This window comes from Tinamus guttatus, unplaced genomic scaffold (genome assembly GCF_059628265.1).
Source record: "Tinamus guttatus ecotype Peru unplaced genomic scaffold, ASM5962826v1 Tinamus_guttatus_pri_ptg001006l, whole genome shotgun sequence".
Classification (NCBI taxonomy): domain Eukaryota; kingdom Metazoa; phylum Chordata; class Aves; order Tinamiformes; family Tinamidae; genus Tinamus; species Tinamus guttatus.
In genome coordinates, this window is record NW_028289540.1 from 114,657 (window position 1) to 132,133 (window position 17,477).

At 43.4% G+C, this 17,477-nt stretch overlaps 1 protein-coding gene across 1 annotated transcript; it reads right to left on the bottom strand.

The window, feature by feature from the left end:
• Window positions 1-3,081: 3,081 nt before the first annotated feature.
• On the bottom strand, window positions 3,082-17,076 carry LOC104575215 (aquaporin-3). Its single transcript, XM_010222549.2, has 6 exons — window positions 16,903-17,076; window positions 6,985-7,111; window positions 6,683-6,820; window positions 5,506-5,624; window positions 4,130-4,347; window positions 3,082-3,425 (listed from the first exon to the last, which is right to left on the bottom strand). The coding sequence occupies exons 1-6, from the start codon at window positions 17,008-17,010 to the stop codon at window positions 3,257-3,259; spliced, it is 879 nt and encodes a 292-aa protein (XP_010220851.1). The 5' UTR covers window positions 17,011-17,076; the 3' UTR covers window positions 3,082-3,256.
• Window positions 17,077-17,477: the final 401 nt, after the last annotated feature.

The following is a 17,477-nucleotide window of genomic DNA, read 5'->3' on the forward strand; positions in this document are numbered from 1 at the left end:
TTTAAAGTCAGACAGGAATTGTCCCTTCTACTTGACCTTCTGTAATATAGAGATCTGGGAATTTCCTCCAGCAGGACTTGTTTTTGGAATACAGCTTGCTGTTTAATTGAAAGGCCTTTTAGCAAGATGGCCACAGCCTTAATTTGAAACCCTCACACAATGGAGAATCCACAACATCTTCTAACACTTTGTTCCTGTGGTTAATTACTCTTCCTGCAAAACATGAATAGCTTAAATTGTATATTTATTTCTTCCTAAGAAGTAAATATATTTCAATAGTTGGATGGCTGAAGTTCATTTGACCTAAAACCTAGCTACCTATTTTTGGTCAGATGATTCTTACCTCTCTGATGACTCCAAAACCAAAGCATTAACTGCAAGATGATTCATTACCTTTGAAATTTAGGTATGGGGAGAAGTGGAGGGGAACAAAGAAATCTTTTAGTATGTATGGGCCTACCAGATGAATTACTTACCCAGTTCTCTCTAGGCAGCTAGAGTGAAAATAAACAGAACCACAACTTGCAGTGGTTTAAGTGGTCCAGCTGCCAGGGAAAATGCCATCTGCATTTAACCTCGTCTTTTCCTCCCCATGGTTTAACAACACCTCAAATTGTCTGCTGTCCTCAATCTGAGTCTTCCCTAGTCCACAGGCAATGAACCCACTCAGCAGCTCCTAGCACTTCTCCAGATTCCAGAAGAGTTCTAGCCTTACACAGTGGCTGAGATTTGACTTACAACTGGTTACAGTATCATGTAGCTTTACTAAGGACAACAACATAGAACACTGTAGCAAAAGTAAGGTAAGGGTATGGAAAAGGCAATTACTATGTCCCAGGTGAAAGTAGAAGGAATGGAATGACATAGGGAGTAGAAAATCTAGAGCCATATAGTCAAAAATCAAGCATTTTAATCACATCAATAAAAGATACTGTGTGATTTAAGACAAACTAACTGTCTTTAAAGGAAAATGGGAAGTGATCTTTGCACCTATGTTGGTTGATTTCAATAACATACAGGCCTTCCAAACAGCTTTGAGGATAAAAATTCAACACTTAGAAATTGAATAAACCAACACGTTTACCAAAGACAGAACACATAAAACAAACTCAGCAGCTTTCTTGCCACTTCACTTGATTTCTTGTTTATGAATTGCAGGAAGTTGCATTTATCTAGACTTCACTGAAGTGTTCAGTATGACACAATGGGGGAAGTTGGTATTTTGAAGGCACTACAATTAATACAGGAAAAGCAAAGCAGGACAGAAGAGCAACAGCAATTGTATTTATGGGAGACAGACTGGAAGTTATTTTAGTAATTCTCCAAGTGCTAGATTTGGGGCTATGTTTTTATTCACTGTCCCACACAAAACAGAATATGCAGGATAACACAATGCTAGAAGATGTCTTGAAGGCCCTGTAAGATTGCACAATCCTAGAACTGCACTGTTTGAAAGAAGACTACAACAAGATAGGTTGGATAGTAGAAAGAATGAGGTACAAAGGCCCACCTGATGTTTCTTTTGTCTTAAGAACAAAGTGTCTGACTACAGCACACCCCTCCTGCTATCCTGTCTATATCCTGGCCTTTGTACAGCCACACAATCTCCTCTCACTTGCCCCACTAGTTTAACCTGAAAAGGAGAAAAAAATCCAACAAGAAACAGATGGAGCATGTAGATGTATTGCCTGCAAGGGTTAATTCTCCTTTGTTCTTAGGGGCTCAAGAGAGGGAAAGGGCAGGAGGAAGCTATTGCTATAGATGACTTCCTTTTCATGGCGCAGTTTACTGAAAACTTCTTAAAAATACAACCAACACGAGCATTTTAAAGTGTGGATATTGATGTTTTATTTTTTTAAATGGCAAAAAATACATTATTTTACTGACTGTAAATGTGTATAAAGTTATGCATTTGAAGGAATTAATGTATTGAAGAAACAGGCTTTGAAAGAGTTTCTCAGTCAGTGCCATGGGACCCACGGATTCTTTCACAGCCAATACTGCTTATTTCAAATATGCTGGAATAACATGGCATTGGGAGAGCCAGGAATCCTCCAACATCACAACACTGTACAGAAGCCAGTACAGGAGGTACCTGAACACTCAGCACCTCCATCAAAATTTTGTGATAGAAGGGCTGTGATTATCAAGGTAGAAACCAGGATGCTCGAAGTGCACAATGCCATAATCTACAGCTATGTCAGTAAAATCTAACAGTATCTCAAAGCTGTCAGAGAATAGGCAGCTCCTACAAATCTTTTAATTAACTCATCCCAACCCTGATATTGAGTAACAGCTTTTAAGGAGTAATAGTTATGTATCTATATTAAAAAAAAAAAAAAAAAAAAAAACACTTGTGAAGCTTACACAAACACACACAACTTTAGTGACACCATATTTTCAGTGGAACGTGGCTACTAGCTGCTTGCAATTTATATACAAAGCTGATTGATTGATTAGAAAGGCTGCTACAGGGATCCAAGTTTTCTTACCAGGTTAACCAGTGGCTAAACCAAGGATTTCTTATATGTTATCTTCTGTGATGTGACAATATTAAAATCTGTGATTAAAACATCAGGGTGCAGTGGTTTGTAAACATTTTGTCTTAATATTAAGTTAAAATCCAGTGCATTCTCACTCTCTGCTCTGACATTATGGATCAACCAACTGATATAGTCTTCTGGGAGTTCCTGGGAGGCAAGAAAAGTCAGGCCAATTAAAAATCTTTTAGACAAGTTTACTCTTGGCAGCAAGTCATTGATTTTAGAGCTACTCCAAACTTGGATGTGATGCATCACAAACACAAACTGATTTTTTTTTTTTTTCCTCCAGGATGTAGGAGCAATTTACATTTTGTCCCACTCTGGAGATAGGAACACAGACTTGGAGGGAAGCAATTTGGCCAAGCTCACAGGCCAGGCCAGCAACATAGACTAGGAGAGCTGCAGATGCCGAATGCCCTGGCTGCACTGAACAGCAATACCCACCTCTATTCTGACTCCTACAGTCCTCAATCCCCTTCTACTAGGGGAAGATTGCTTTATATTTTTGCATTTGGGGAACAGCTCACAGGAAAGATATCTAAAGCAAATGCATCAGGGATGTGCAAAGAAACTAGACTAGCATATTTCAAAATGGGGGGGGGAGAACAAAAAACTCTTCCTGTTGTTCTTGAAGCTCTCCTTGACTCCTTTCTCCTCATTGCTGACTGCAGTCCTGAGTAATATATGTCTACCAGACCTGGGTGGCAGCTTCCTCAGACCCTTTCCTTGTGCTTCACGTTAGCCAACTTGACTGTTTCCTGCTCAGAGGCAGGTGGAGAAAGCTCATCGTGACATCCAATCATCAGCTGATAGACCATCACTCCTGCAATTGCCCCAAGGAAGGGAGCAATGATTGGGACCCACCACCACTGCTTACCAGTCCTGGAAAGCAAAGGAACAAATGCATGAGATGGGAACTGCAGCTTAGGTATTAAGATACTTGTGTTTGGAGCTGTAACAACCTAAGATCTGGTCATCTCCAAACATCATCATTAACTTGCAAAAGACAACAGCCCCTGAGTAACCACAGCAACATCAAGGACAGACATTGTCCTCTTTGCAAGTTCAAGTGACAAGCTACTTCCAGACCGTCTCTTAACAGTGATGGAAGAAAAGTTATTGCACAACTTGACACCTTCAAGTGTCAAGTTAAACACCTTCACTTTCCTTCCACTTCCTGCAGCAGAGCATCCTTTGATAGCAGGCAGCCTGTATCGCTCATGGTTCTCCTGACAATTCATAGCAGAAACAAAATCCAAGTCTAAGGCTCTGCATTCACTATCACTCAAGGTTTATTATAGACGATTTCATAGAGCTCATGTTGAAGGTGAACCAGAACATCTCACAGATCCTCCTAGGTATCTTCCTTGATAACAAAGCTGGTACCGGTCCTGCTTCTATAATTTCTTAAGTAGTCAGAGAAGTCAGTGTCTTAAGAATTTTTATAAAATTTAAAGACACCTCATGGGTACTAAGGCTCTTCAGCATGACAGAAGCATTATCTACTTGAACTAGTTATTTCACCACCACCACCTCCTCCTTTGGCCGCTTTTTTATTATTATTATTTTTATTGTCAAAGACTTACCAGAACACTTCAGTGCCCCAGCCAGCAATGGCAGTGAAGAGGCGAGGCCCAAAGTCCCTGGCAGGGTTGACAGCGTAACCAGAGTTGAAGCCCATGGAGGTTCCAATAACAAGGACAACAAAGCCAACTGTGAAAGCCTCCAGCCCTGTGGGGACAGGGTTGTTGAAGGGATCCACAATAGCCAAGACACAAACAATCAAGGAAGCAGTGCCAATGAACTGGGAAGAAGGGAGAAGAGGAAAAAAAATAATCCAGATTAATGCCCAATGTGTTTAGAACTCATCCTTTGGAGCAAGAGAGGAACACTAAGTCATCCCATGACATTATTAGACCCCAATAAACTAAGCCCCCACTGGGGAACAGGAGAGTGGAACACACTTCTGGCAGCCAACAGGCTGGATCAAGCTCTCGCTTTCCCCCCCACCCCACAAACAGAGGGGCAATGAATGGGCATTTGAACAGACAGAGCGCTGAAGACATCTTCCTGCTACAGCAGGGCAGCTGCTGTAGGCTTTGGAGTTGGTGACAACTTCAGAGGGGAGATCCTCTCCCTCTGAAGGCGATCACCCCACACCCACTTGACTCTTGGCCTTTGCAGCCAAAACAGTACAGTGGGAGTGAGGAAGAGTCATCCTTTCCTCACACTGTGAGGAAGCCACTTCCCTCAGTGGCTGAGAGCTCTGTCTTATCCCTTGCCAAGTCAGACAGTTTCTGCCTTGCCAGGAGACCAAGGTAACTAAAGAGACATAATGAGGTTTTGCCTTGCCCTCTTCTTCCTTTTGAAGGATAAAATTCCTTTGGGGCAAGGGGTAAGAGTATTGAGAAAAAAAATCACAAACCACTGGGAGAAAACCCTAGAGCAGCAGCTCAAGCTCATTCATGCAAGAGCTGTGAGAAGTGCCCCCAGAAGTCCCAGAAACAAAGCCCAGACTGTCAGACTTGGGTAATCTAGGTGTCCAAGGCTGAGCCAGCCCTGCTGTTCAGGCATCCTTGCACTATTTACAATCACTTCTTCAGCACTTGCATCCTAAGTGGGGATTGCTAAAAAGTACTATTTCAGAGGGGAGGTAAAAAAAAAAAAAATACAGGGTTGTCTGGTAGCATGAGGGAAGGCACTTCTCCCAAGAACGAAGTGGTGTCTTTCCACTGGTGTCCTTACAGGTGTGATCTAATGTACCCCTCCTTAGTCCTCTTGCTATAAGTGTCCTTTTTGGACCTGGCTTGCCCTACTGGCTACTGAGGGACTCACATCAGCTCTAGAAGTCTTCTCTTGAATTAATTCCAAAACCAAACCAATTCCCTAACCAAAGCAGAAGCCCAAAATCACCCCAAAAGATTCCTCTTCAGTTGCTGTCATTTTTTCAGCACCCTCTTACCTGGTCAAAGAATCCATTCACAGTGTTCAGATGCTCAGATGGGTAGGTGGCAAAGATACCAGCAGTACCATTTGGTCCTGTTACATACAGATGGTTTTTCCCAAAAGCCCAGATAGCATCTAGAGGTGGGGAGGGAGGAGGAAAGAAGAGAAAAAGGTCACTCACTTGGCATCATACATCAAAGAGACACTTAGGAGACAACTAGAACATAGGTCCCATAGAGCTATGAATATTGAGGTAGAATCCCCTAAGCATTCTGTTCCTACACATTGCAAAATCAGTAGGCTACAGAGGAAGACTCAGCGTGTGGTCCACCATAACACTTCAGCAGCCTAGCTCAGATTCAGATGGTCAAAGGTCCTGGCCCTAATGTTTCTTATTGGCCAGGCACCAGCAAAGAGCTAGAGCCTGCCCAAAAGGAAATACTAAGCAGAGTCTTAATTCCCACCAAGGTGGGCGTGCTAGTGGAGTTGCAGGAGTCAGACACCCAGATATTGTTATGATCTGGTCTACAACATTGATTAGATTTAATACCCATTAAGTCATGAACTTAAATAGTAAGAGCTGATTGCTTTGACTTGCTGATGTTTCAGGGTTATATAACCACAGCTTTGTGATTATTAGCAGTACTAAACATTTTTCTGAATATCTAAGAATGTTTAGTTGTCACTGAATATTGCTCTGATTAGGAACACCATGTAGAAAGAATAGAGGTATGAGGAACTGGATTTCTGGGATATCTTCCAAGACACTACCAATGCCTTGATAAGGGCAGACAAAACTGTCCTACTGTCAGGAAGTTAATATGAGATAGATGCAAAAGAGGTCTAGTGTGAAACTTAAAAAAAATACTCTAGAACCATGCACAACTACACAATCACTAGAAGTGTTTCATCAGCATTTCTGGAAGATCTGTTCTCAATCAGACAGTAGCTACTAGTAGATTGATTCAGTGGTTGATCTTACAGTGATTGCTGCTTAAAGGATGGTCTTGCATGTATTGACTGTGCTACTTGGCCTTCAGATTGATTTGAGGAATCTTGAACTCATTATCACCATGAGAATGGAGCCCTGCTGGCTCTACTGCTCTGCAAGGAAATGCTTCTCTGATATGGGAAGCAGTGTCCCTAAAGACTGCAATGAAGAGTCACAACACATATGCAGTTCTTGTACTTACCATGGTATAGCCCAAAGACAATGCCAGCTCCTAGGAAAGCCCCCAGTGTTTGGGCCAGCGTATAGATTGGTAGCTTGATCCAGGGCTCCCGGGCCAAGAAGCACATGGCAAAAGTGACAGCTGGGTTCAAGTGCCCACCTGTAAAAAGATTTGGTTATTACATTTTAACAGGCAGAATCTGAGTCTCATAGATGAGCCAAGGACACTGGTTTTCACCATAGAAAAAATAGGCCTGTGTAACCTATGGGCCTATGTAATAATTCTCACAGTTTAAATTCATCCCATGCAGAGTTGCCACATACCCGACACCTGTCCTGCGATCAAAATGCCGAGTGTCACTGCAAAGCCAAAGGCCAGGTTAACAGTCAGGAAGCCTCCATGAGACCCTTTGCTGAGCATGGTCTGTGCAACAGAGCCGCAGCCAAACAGCTAGGAGAAAAGAAGAATAGATTGAAGTTACCCTCTGTGTTTCCTGTCAGGGCCAGTTATTCACCAGTGCCTACAACTGTTCTGCTTATATCTGCACACACCAACCAGTCCAATGAGATATGCCACAGTCAGCACCAGATTACAAGCTTTATGTTATATCTTATGCTAGAAGTCATATCTTCTGCACTTTAGGGAAAAAAAAGCTATAGAAAATGTGAAAATTTGCAGTTTTGACTGTAGCAATTTCTTCTCATTTACAAAATCCTCTGGGGATCTATCATTTTTATCTTTGATCTTTCCCTTTTCCAGACAGTTTCTGCTCTCTGCAGGTAGACCCCTCTGTTCCCTCAAGTCTCTTCAGCAAATAGACTGTGTACTGACCACCACTGAAAAATCCTCTTCTTGGCTCCATCTTCACTTTGTTCCTTCATCTTTTCCACACCATCCTGCTCCTGAGCAATCAGGTCTTTCCTAGCCCACCCATGACACTTTCGCACCTTCAGCCTTTAACCGAAGTACCTAGCATTATTTTAAGGAGAGGATATATATGGCAACTTTAGCTCCTGACTTATTCTCATGCTTCAGGAAGAACCAAAATCAGGGCCAAGACTGAAAGCAAGATCAGCCCACAGTTCACAGCCATTTCTATGTAGAAAAGGCTGAGAGGATTTTGATTAAAAATCTAGTTATGTAAGGGCTCAAGGTAGGTGAGAAGAATCCTGACTCAGACTGTTCTCTGGACCTAGCTATTTACAGTGTGACTGTTCAGATAAGGGATCTGGGTATGTTAGTTTTTTAAAAAGCAACAACAATGACAGGGGCTAACTTTGCTAAAGCCATATATATTTCCAGAAATAAGAAGGCCATATTTAGCCTAGCATGGATGGAGACTACTTCTCAGGCAGGCCAGGTTGACAGAGGGATTGGGGCAGCTCCCTTGAGCTGAGGTAATGACAGTGGTCTCAGCCCCAAAATTCACCACCTGCTATGGGTGCTCTGATCACAGTCCACAGCACCCCAAACCAGCTGTATCTCTTCTAGGTCATAGAAGTAATCCTTTTTTTCCCACCCACACCTATGGGGTCTATGCTCATATTTTTCACTGATGACCTGAATCAATTCTCAGTTTACACCTGAGATTTCACCATCAGATACCAAAAGCATCCTTGAACCAGAACAGGGTCTCAAAGATTACAGCTTGGTCCTGGTCTGCTCCCACTGGCCAGAGATGCTCAGAAGCAGAGCTCAAGTCTTGCCTTATTGCTTCCTGCTTCTGTAATCCTCACCATCTCAGGATTACCCAGTTGCCATGGAGGTAACATGCACTCCTAGCGGATAAGTTGCTAAATGGGCACTGGGGAGATGGTGTTGGCTCTCTTCACTCCTCTCGCCAATACTGCATGTGGCCGTTGAGCAATGCACAATTCTTATTGAGGCAAAGCCAAAAGACAGCCAGTGTACCCCCTCCTGCCCTCTCAATAGCTGATGAATTACTAATAAAGCAAACACTGCTTGGCCTGCTGGGAAAGGAGTGGCCAGGTAGGCCACAGGCTGACTCATGAAATGGACACACTGTACACAGGCATCTCTTGACAAGAGGCCAGGACCACAACACAGGGCCTCATTTGGATTAAAAAAATACAAATCAAGAACCTGTAGAACTTGTTAGTGAACAAGAGGGGACATCCAGCACTGTTCTCACTGGGCGCATTTAGAACAGCCCCTCTAGTACCTGTGCCCAGAGAGCTACCAGATCAGGAAACCTAACCCAGAGCTGCCAAAATGAGAACCCACATCAGAGAAGACTCTTATGCAAAGGTATAGAAAACAAACATTGCCTACTTTGAAGCAGAGAGCCATAATTCCTAGCTATGCCCAAACCAATGGAAACATAATTCCTATTGAGAAAGTAAATACTGGATAATGCCCAGGGTGATATCTGTTCCTTTCCTGACCATAGATGAGACCCAAACAGAAGTTTGGACAGTATATTTGGCTGTGGTGTTCCCCTCTTGAGGCCACACAGTCTGTTGGCATGACCAGAGAGGGGATAGCCACACAAAAGGCTGCTTTGGAAATTTGAGTTTGGCAACATTGGCTCCAGGTTCTTCCTATTGAAGTAAGTGTTTGTATCATCCACTCTAAAAGATCTGGCAGTTCTGCAAGAGAATGGTGGTTGGCTCATTAGCCACATGTTTTTTTAGTTGCAGAATCCACAAAGTTCCCCTCCTCCCATTTATCCACAGGAGACTTCCCTTAAGCTTGAGGAATTCCAGTGTTGCACTTCCTCCAAAGTTATTCTCTGCCCTCCTTTCCCCCATCCTACACCAGGTAATTGTTCTCTAGCTTTTCCTCTCAAGAATCTATGGGCCATGGAAAAACACCCCAGAACTGCTCCATAGAAGCATTACAAATATTTATCAGATGAGCCCTAAGCACTATTCAGATTAATTCAGCATAACAGTGGAAAATCTGACCCTCAGCAGATAAAAAGTAAGGAGATATTTAAGGACAAGTTTGAACTTTGATATGCATGTGTGCAATTCTGCCCTGTGCCAGCAGAGTCCATTAAGTATGCACACAGTCTCATACACTGCATCCATCCATGGCATTTGACCTTTAGGAATCAGTTCAAATCACACTCTCCAAAGCTTTGGTGGCATGTGGTTTGACATTACACCATCTAAAATGGAGGCCCAGCTCTCCAGCCAATGTAAATTGGCAGAGCTAAATTGCAGTGTGCTTCCACAGGCCAGCCAGGTGGAGGAATAACCTCAACATAGCAGATTGCACCAAGCAGTTGTGGTGTTTGGAAAGAAACAGTTCTAGTGTTTGTATTTACAAGCAATAGAAGTGACTGCGATCATCATGCATATGCAAAATGCACATTTGCATGGAGTAGGATTCATTTTGCCTAGTTTTAGGCATCTGAATTGCATGAAAATTCTGAACAGGCCATCTTGGATTCCCTTCATAGTCAACAGGGAAAAAGAGCAACAACAGGAAGAGAAGCCATTCTCCAAGATGGGCATCTAGGAGATGTCAAATTGCTCAGTGAAGAGTCTCACTTCTCTCCACTGATATAGAGAGCACTCAGGGTGACCAACACTGGCTTTCCTCTAAGGTTGGAGAGAGTTTATCCCTTGGCCCTATAAGATTCCCCCCTTCCCCTTTTGCTATAATCTTTTTAGACCACCCCGCTCACTTACAGACAACCACATCTGGACCATGTACCATAAGCATGTACTGCCATTGCACTCTGCCACAATACTCAAGGGAACAAGCTTTCAGCCTAGGTTTATATCCTCCTACAGCAGATTTAATTATGACCCACTTTTCCAAGTCCTTGCTCTGCCACGTGCTCATGCTTTGCTATGGCAGTGGCTATTACAATTTTTAATCACAATCCTCACTCCACTCACTGCATTTCCCACCAGTTCCCTTTCCCAGACCACACTAGACAGTAGGGACCCAATATCCATTTTTGAAATGACTTTCTTTTTTCCAGTGCTCATAGAGAAGAGCTTAGGAGCAGTTAGCACAAGTTCAAATGCCAAGGAGGTCATACAAAAAAATTCATTGTTTATTTAAAAAACGTGCAGCTTTTAAGTCTATGTAATCAATATGAAAAATCCTCAGTCAACATCACACCACTGCATTCAGGAGACAGCTGCTCACACCCACAATATAGAAAACTTCTCCAGCTCTTGATTTTAATGACCTACCTCCAACACATTATATTTTACATCTCAAATAGAAACCCAGGACAGTCACATGGCAGCATATACATCAGTCACGTGTTATAATAGGCCCACTCAACAAATTTAAAAGCAGTTTTAAAGTGCTAATAAAGTGACTGCAACAGACCATCACTGTGATGTGTTAAAGTTACTCTAAGAATTGAGGTGATCGCAGTGCACCTATTAACCAGCCTAATAGAAACCTGCTCCCTAATTTCATCGTACTGGTTTAAGCTCATCCTAACTTACCCTGCAGACAGGGAGGGTTCTCAGGCCTCTCCCCCTATGATCTAATTCAACTCCTTGCATGGCAGAAAACTAATAAGGGAGAAAAGCCCCACAACCCACCCACCATTTTCAGCAGGATTAGCAGGTCAAACTGGCTCAGTCAAAGGGTGGGTTGGGGGGGAGGAAATCAAAGAGGGAACAGCCAGATGCAGCAGCAGAACAGAGAAAGGTAGGCAGTTGTTGGGCATTACTTCATACTCAGGGAAAATTAAGCTCCATGTCTCCACTGCAGGTTGGGAGATAGGACACCTGGCTTTGTCACCCAAGGTGGATACAACTTGTCCCCTTGGTCCCCAGGAGAGAATGTGAGACTAGGGACAAAGTTCAAGTTAATGAAGACTGGTAGGAAAGGACTTTGGAGGTGGGAGGAAAGAAAGCACTGAAAAAAGATAATGAAGAGGCTACATGAGTTCATAAAATACTTTGAGAAAAGTATCTCTGTACATGAACCCTGGAGGACAGTAAGTCCCAGCACACTGCCACACAGCAGCCAGGTTTACTCTCTCACTTCTCTTTGTTGAGGCTTTTTCACAGCTTCAGGTGCAAAACAAAAGGCCTGGATGCATTTACTGTTGAAACTCAGACAGACAGATCTCTAAACCAAGGTGGAAAGGTTCTGCCAACATAACCTAGGAGGAATACTATTACCCGAGTGACAATTTCATCCAGCAAATAAACCAGGGATTAGGCAAGGAGCCTTCTGTAAATCTACCCTAAGCACATCAGCAAATGGAAAGGCTGTTCAGACCTAGCTGCTGTCAGACCAGTTAGCAGGGGAGATGCCAAAAGGGAAGCCTTGGGGGCTGAGGCAGACAAGCTAGGAGGGAAGTCTAAAGAAAGAAACCCTGAGCTATTGACAAAAGATCTGAAACATCGGACACATCAAGTGACTCTCTTCATAGCAGAATAAAACCCAGGACTACCTACAATCCCTTCAGAGAGAAAGGTTGGGAAATACGGGACAGAGGACTATAATTTTACAGTCAGTCTAAATACCCTCCTGACTTGTTCCCTTCAACTCAAAGCAAGAAACCTTTCACAATACAGAATAATTCTCTAACATTCAAGGACCCTGGCTAAGCTCCCCCATGTCCTCTTGCTGCCCTCCCCAATGAGAGCCCATCTGGATAGATTCAACAATGGATCCATGCCAATTCCCATTTCTGTTCGAGCAGCACATACATTCCTTATTTCTGCAACTAGCACAGCCAGGACACCTGCCACTGGCCGAGTTCACAGAGCCAGGACAAGGAGCACTAATTTTTGCCTTTCCTTAAAGTCTCTTAAATGGTCACACTGGTAGACATTCACAGTTTACAAAGCAAGAAAGATCTGCCAGTCTGACTTCTCCTTCAGCACATGTAGAAACAGCCTTACAGGAAAAGACAAGACAGATCGCCCACATGTTATGGCTCTTTCTGTCTCAGAGCCAGGCAGTGCTGCGGGACTTGAGAGATAAGCAGGGTGAAGGGAGGCTGTGCTGTGCGTACATCACATGCTGTGGTGGCACAGAACAGGAACACAGAACAGGAAAACAACATGGGAAACTCCAGCAACAGTCAGCAGAGGAGCTGGAACATTAGGGAAAGAGTTTAGTGATTTAGTCACTAAAGCAAGAGCAATAATTCTCTGTTAATTCATTAAAAAAAAGGAGTGAATAAATAATAATAATAATAAAAGCAGCTGATGCTGCTCAGGTCAGCAGGAATAAGCTCTCCAAGAGACCTAGACCCACTGACCCCCTGTGGAGCTTTGGGCAGAGTGGGACATGGTGGGGAATACTACTTTCTTCCAAACTCTTGGTGCCCAAACTGTCTGTTAGTAGAGAGGAGACATCTCCCCTCTCCTGTATGGGGACAGCAAGGAGGGATAGTCCTGGCTGGAGTTTATAAAGCACTTCAAGCTCCTCTGGTAGAAGGTGCTAGGAAGGTTCTCCACCTCCATCACCCGCTCCCCAGCACAGCTCAACACATTTCCTATAGAAAGATCTTCAGCTCCTGTTAAGCCCTAGCAAAACATTAACAAAGTAAAAAGTCACATTCTCCAAGTGTTGCAAGTTCGGTTTGCCAGGAGGAGAAGAAAAAAACTAAAGAAAGCAAACAACAGTTATGGAAACTACCATGCCACATCGCATGGCTGTACGATAAGCAGAGACTTTACGCTCTGCAGTACCAGAAGTTAAGCAAGGCTCCTTTCAATTTCATCATCCCAGCTTCTTTGTCATTTTGGTTTCTGTGGTCTACAGCAAACTAAAAAGTTCCCACCTAGCCACAAAGTTAAGAATGCCCCAACGGAGGAAAAAAAATAAACTGAATCATTATGCCATTTGTTTTTCATTCTTGTTGTGTTGGTCCTACTTGGAAGTCTATTGTAACTGCATATTGCTTCTTCCACAAATATAAGAACTGAATAGAGCCAGCTCTGGCATTTCAAGCCAGAAGAGCAAGACAACACATGAAGCCTTTAAGGAAGGTGCAGAGCCCTGCTGCTGGAAGTCTCACTTTAATGAGTTGCTATGGTAATAGCGCAAATGGCAAGTGACTTGGAAAATGCCTTCAGTGTTTGCATTGATTAACTGTTGTCAGTAAGTGGTGCTTCCAACTTAGCTATAAAGTTCAAGGCTAATGTACCACTTGGAAAGGACATTTTGAATGTGGAAATGGTTGTAGTCAAATGAAGTGTAAAATCAGTTACTACTGCTATAACAGAGATGCAGTCTACAACTAGCGCCCTCAATGGGGCACAAGGTGCTGTACAAATCAAGAGCAGTGTGCAAGTTGAGAATACCTTTGCACTATGCAGGGCTTGGTTGCCTTATTTGGGTTATTTTCCTTATCTTAAAAAAGGACACACACCATACCCTAGTGGTATGGGGTGTGTGCATATTTCTTACATGCAAAGAGACTCTCTGGCCTTTCAGAACTCCAAAATGATTTTACTGCCTGAGAAACAGAAGAGTTTGAGAGCTATGATCGTTACACAAGCAAAATGTGTGGGGGAGGGGAGCAGGAAAGAGACACCTAATGAGCAGACCCTGAAGCTGTGCCAACATCCTTGGTGGGACAAGTTTTACATTACATAGTGCAATTTCAAGCTGCACACTTTAAATAAACAGTCTCACTCCCTTCAGGCTCAGGAACTTGACTTCAGCACAGACCGTACCAAACCCTAAATCCAATCCTCATTCTGCTCTACAGCAGCAATATTCTGCTCTAGAGCTCTTCCCATTCAGTCAAGACACACACACTTCAGTCTCCCATGAAGACACCATAGGTATATGAAGATACCATAGGTATTTTATTGTCTGAAGTCCATAACAGAGGTTATGGCTACTGGACTCAAATGCAGCTAAAGGCACTTGCAGTCAGCTCGGGAGACATGGGCTTGTGCAGGATACAAATAGTCAATTTTCCTTCAGGCAGAAATATCTCCAAATACCTCAGGATATCTCTGCCTTGGGATTCTCCAGTTCAAGGTACTACCTGGGGTACTAGGGAAGCAAGGTAGTAGTAGGAAAAGAAAACACAAACAAAATCCACCACACATTTCAGTTTTAAGCTCTTTTTGTTCCAGGCGTATAATGTAATAAAAAGACTCAGAGGAATCCAAGGCAGGCCTTTTTTTTTAAAGCATAATAAATAAAATCAGAAAGTGTCACTTCATTAAAACAAGAATAGCTCAGATCATCTTTAAGGCAGAAGTTGAAACAATGCTCAGCAGAACAACTTTACAGTTCCCTGTCCAAGAACTTGGATTCCTCTCTGTGTATCCCAAATTTGTCCCCTGTCAGTAACCAGGCAGTGTTCATCTTGTCTGGGACTTCCCCATTTCTCCTTCAACCCCACCTGACCTTTCCCTCCATGAGTACCCCCAGCCCTCCATCTACTCCAGATGTTTGGGAGCCATAGGAGATCCCAGGTCGATTCTGGAAGCCCACTGAGACAGAGTTGAGAGCATTGCTAGAAACAGCTATTTCTGTGCTTCTCCCTGTCCAAAACCTTCATCCCAGCTCCCACTTTCTCCTTCTCTCACTTTTGCAGACTAACCGGGCTAGAAGGCACCTGCTACCACTCTCATTTTGAACTGTAGATGCAATTTTGAATCAAATCTTCCTCAGCACTCTGAGTAGCTCCTGGATTCCCTCTGCTTGGGAGAGGCAAAGCTGTAGGGACAAGTAATCTCTATTGTACCAAATGATGCAATTAGAAGGAAGAATCACAATTTTTGAATCACAAGCCCTTCTGAAATCTCCAAGGCTAAAAGGCTTGCCTGGTTTCTCCAGTGCATTAGCTTGGATAGCAAGAGAGGCTATTCCTTCTTAGAAGGCATACTTTACTTCTATTCGAAGCCTACCTGTAACAACATGAGCAATTCAAAGATAGCAACTTTTTAATCTCTGAATCAGTTTCCCCATTAGCTCCTACCCACCTTAACACCAAATAATCCCAAGAAATGAACAGGACTTGGTTGCAAACCACCACAGCTGTCTGAAGATAAAGCCATTGCATTGTGACAAATTGCTTCTCTTTTAGGACTGGTAGTGTTTTATGGGGACTTAGGGTCCCCTGTTCTTCCACAGGACACTCAATAACCCTCCTTCCTCCAAGAGGAACCAGCTTCTTATTTTTGAGCACACAAACAGTGCCTCTGTTCTGCGTTTTCTCCAGGAGCACAGGAAGTTTCCTCAAGCTTTCTTCCACTTTCAGCTCTTCCATCTGTCACCACTTTCCCCAAACAATGCTGGAACCAGCTAAAAGGTGGTGTAAATCCACAGTCACTGAAGCCTTTAGCATTTCTCTTGATTAAAAAAAAAAAAAAAAAAAAAAAAAAAAAAACTTCAGGCAAACTTTCAAAGAGTCACTGTGCAAACAGCAACTTTTCTCATACAACATCAACACACCAGACCCTGCAGTCATCACTTGCAGCATGCTGGGCAGTCTTACATTTTTAAATGCAGATGCCCAAAGCTAGATGGCCCTAGTTTTGCTACTCTGCTATTTTCTTCTCATGCCCCCACCACCCCAAGCATTCTGGTTGTTCACCTCTGCCTTCAAAGCAAGCCAGGACCACTCAAAAACGGCTTAAGTCACTTATACAGATATTGACACAGGAGACACCCTAATTTATTCCTTAAAATAGCCTGAAAACAGAAGCATTTTACTGCCATTCATCACTTCAAAGCACATTAAGTCACAGCTCAGAACAGCCACATGGGTGGCAGGCACAAGTTTGTGATCAGCTGCCAGCATGGGCCAGCGTGGTGCGCTGCAGCCCAGCCGATAAGAACAGGCAGCAAACAGAAAAACATTTCTATCAACAGTTTGAACTCAGCATCTTCTTTGAAGGACTCACACAAAAAACAAAGTGAAGTAGGAGAAAAGCATTTGCTGCCCAGGTGATAATGCTGAGGGTATTTTAGCACCAAAAATGTATTCTAGGAAAATAAGTTTTGCATGCTCTCTAGCAACACTTGTTGCTTATACAGAAGCCACTTTACTCCCACTACTTTAGGGGACACACTGGAGACCCTAGACACCTAAAAAGCACCCCCCTCAACAGCAAACCTAACACTCACCCTTTGGCAAGTTCCATTAACCCTTTCTTGCAACTAAGGGGACTTCTGTTTCCCTAGACCCCATGCAGCAGATTGTACCAGAGCTGGGCTCATCCCAGCACACATCCCAGCATCAGCTCCCCCTCCTTTACCAGGGCAAGTCACTCCACACACAGCAGAGTATGAGCTCCCCAAGACCCCAAACTTACCACCAGAATCAGTGTCCCCAGGCACTCAGCCAGCGCTTGCCGCACAAGCTTGTTCCTGATTCTCAGGTGCTCCTCAATGATGGCCAGAGCATCCTTTTGCCTCCCCATTGCACCAAAGTGGACTCTCAAGCTGGATCAGGGAGAAGCAGCAGCTGGCAAAGATACAGCAAGGACTCTCCCCTAGTATAGCTGCCTTTGCTTATAAGTCCTTGGGTGCCTGACACACCTCCTGAGTAACCACTCCCCCACCACCCATGCCTCAAACCCGGCTGCTTTCTATTTTTCCCCTTCCTTTGCAGCCCAGGACAGAGTGGGTTGTTTTTTTCTTTTCACACAAATCTGTAATGACTTACTCTTTACACAGGCTACCCAGTACAAAAGCAGTTAAGCCAAGAGGAGGTCATTGGGTATGAATTCACCTTGCAAAGTTTCCCTTTGGAAGATACCTCTGACAGTCTCTCCCTTTCCATTATCCACTTGACACAACATTATGGTGACATGTTGGGAAGATTTCCTTTAAAAAAAAATTATAGCTTGCCTAGCAAAGCAACGTAGAAAGTGCAGACATAGGACGT

Coding starts and splice junctions, on each gene's coding strand:
- LOC104575215 (XM_010222549.2), bottom strand. CDS start 17,010: ATGGGGAGGCAAAAGGATGCTCTGGCCATCATTGAGGAGCACCTGAGA. Junction 6,821..6,984: donor GATCGCAGGACAGGTGTCGG/GTATGTGGCAAC, acceptor ATCTTTTTACAG/GTGGGCACTTGAACCCAGCT. Junction 3,426..4,129: donor TGGGGCACTGAAGTGTTCTG/GTAAGTCTTTGA, acceptor TTTGCTTTCCAG/GACTGGTAAGCAGTGGTGGT.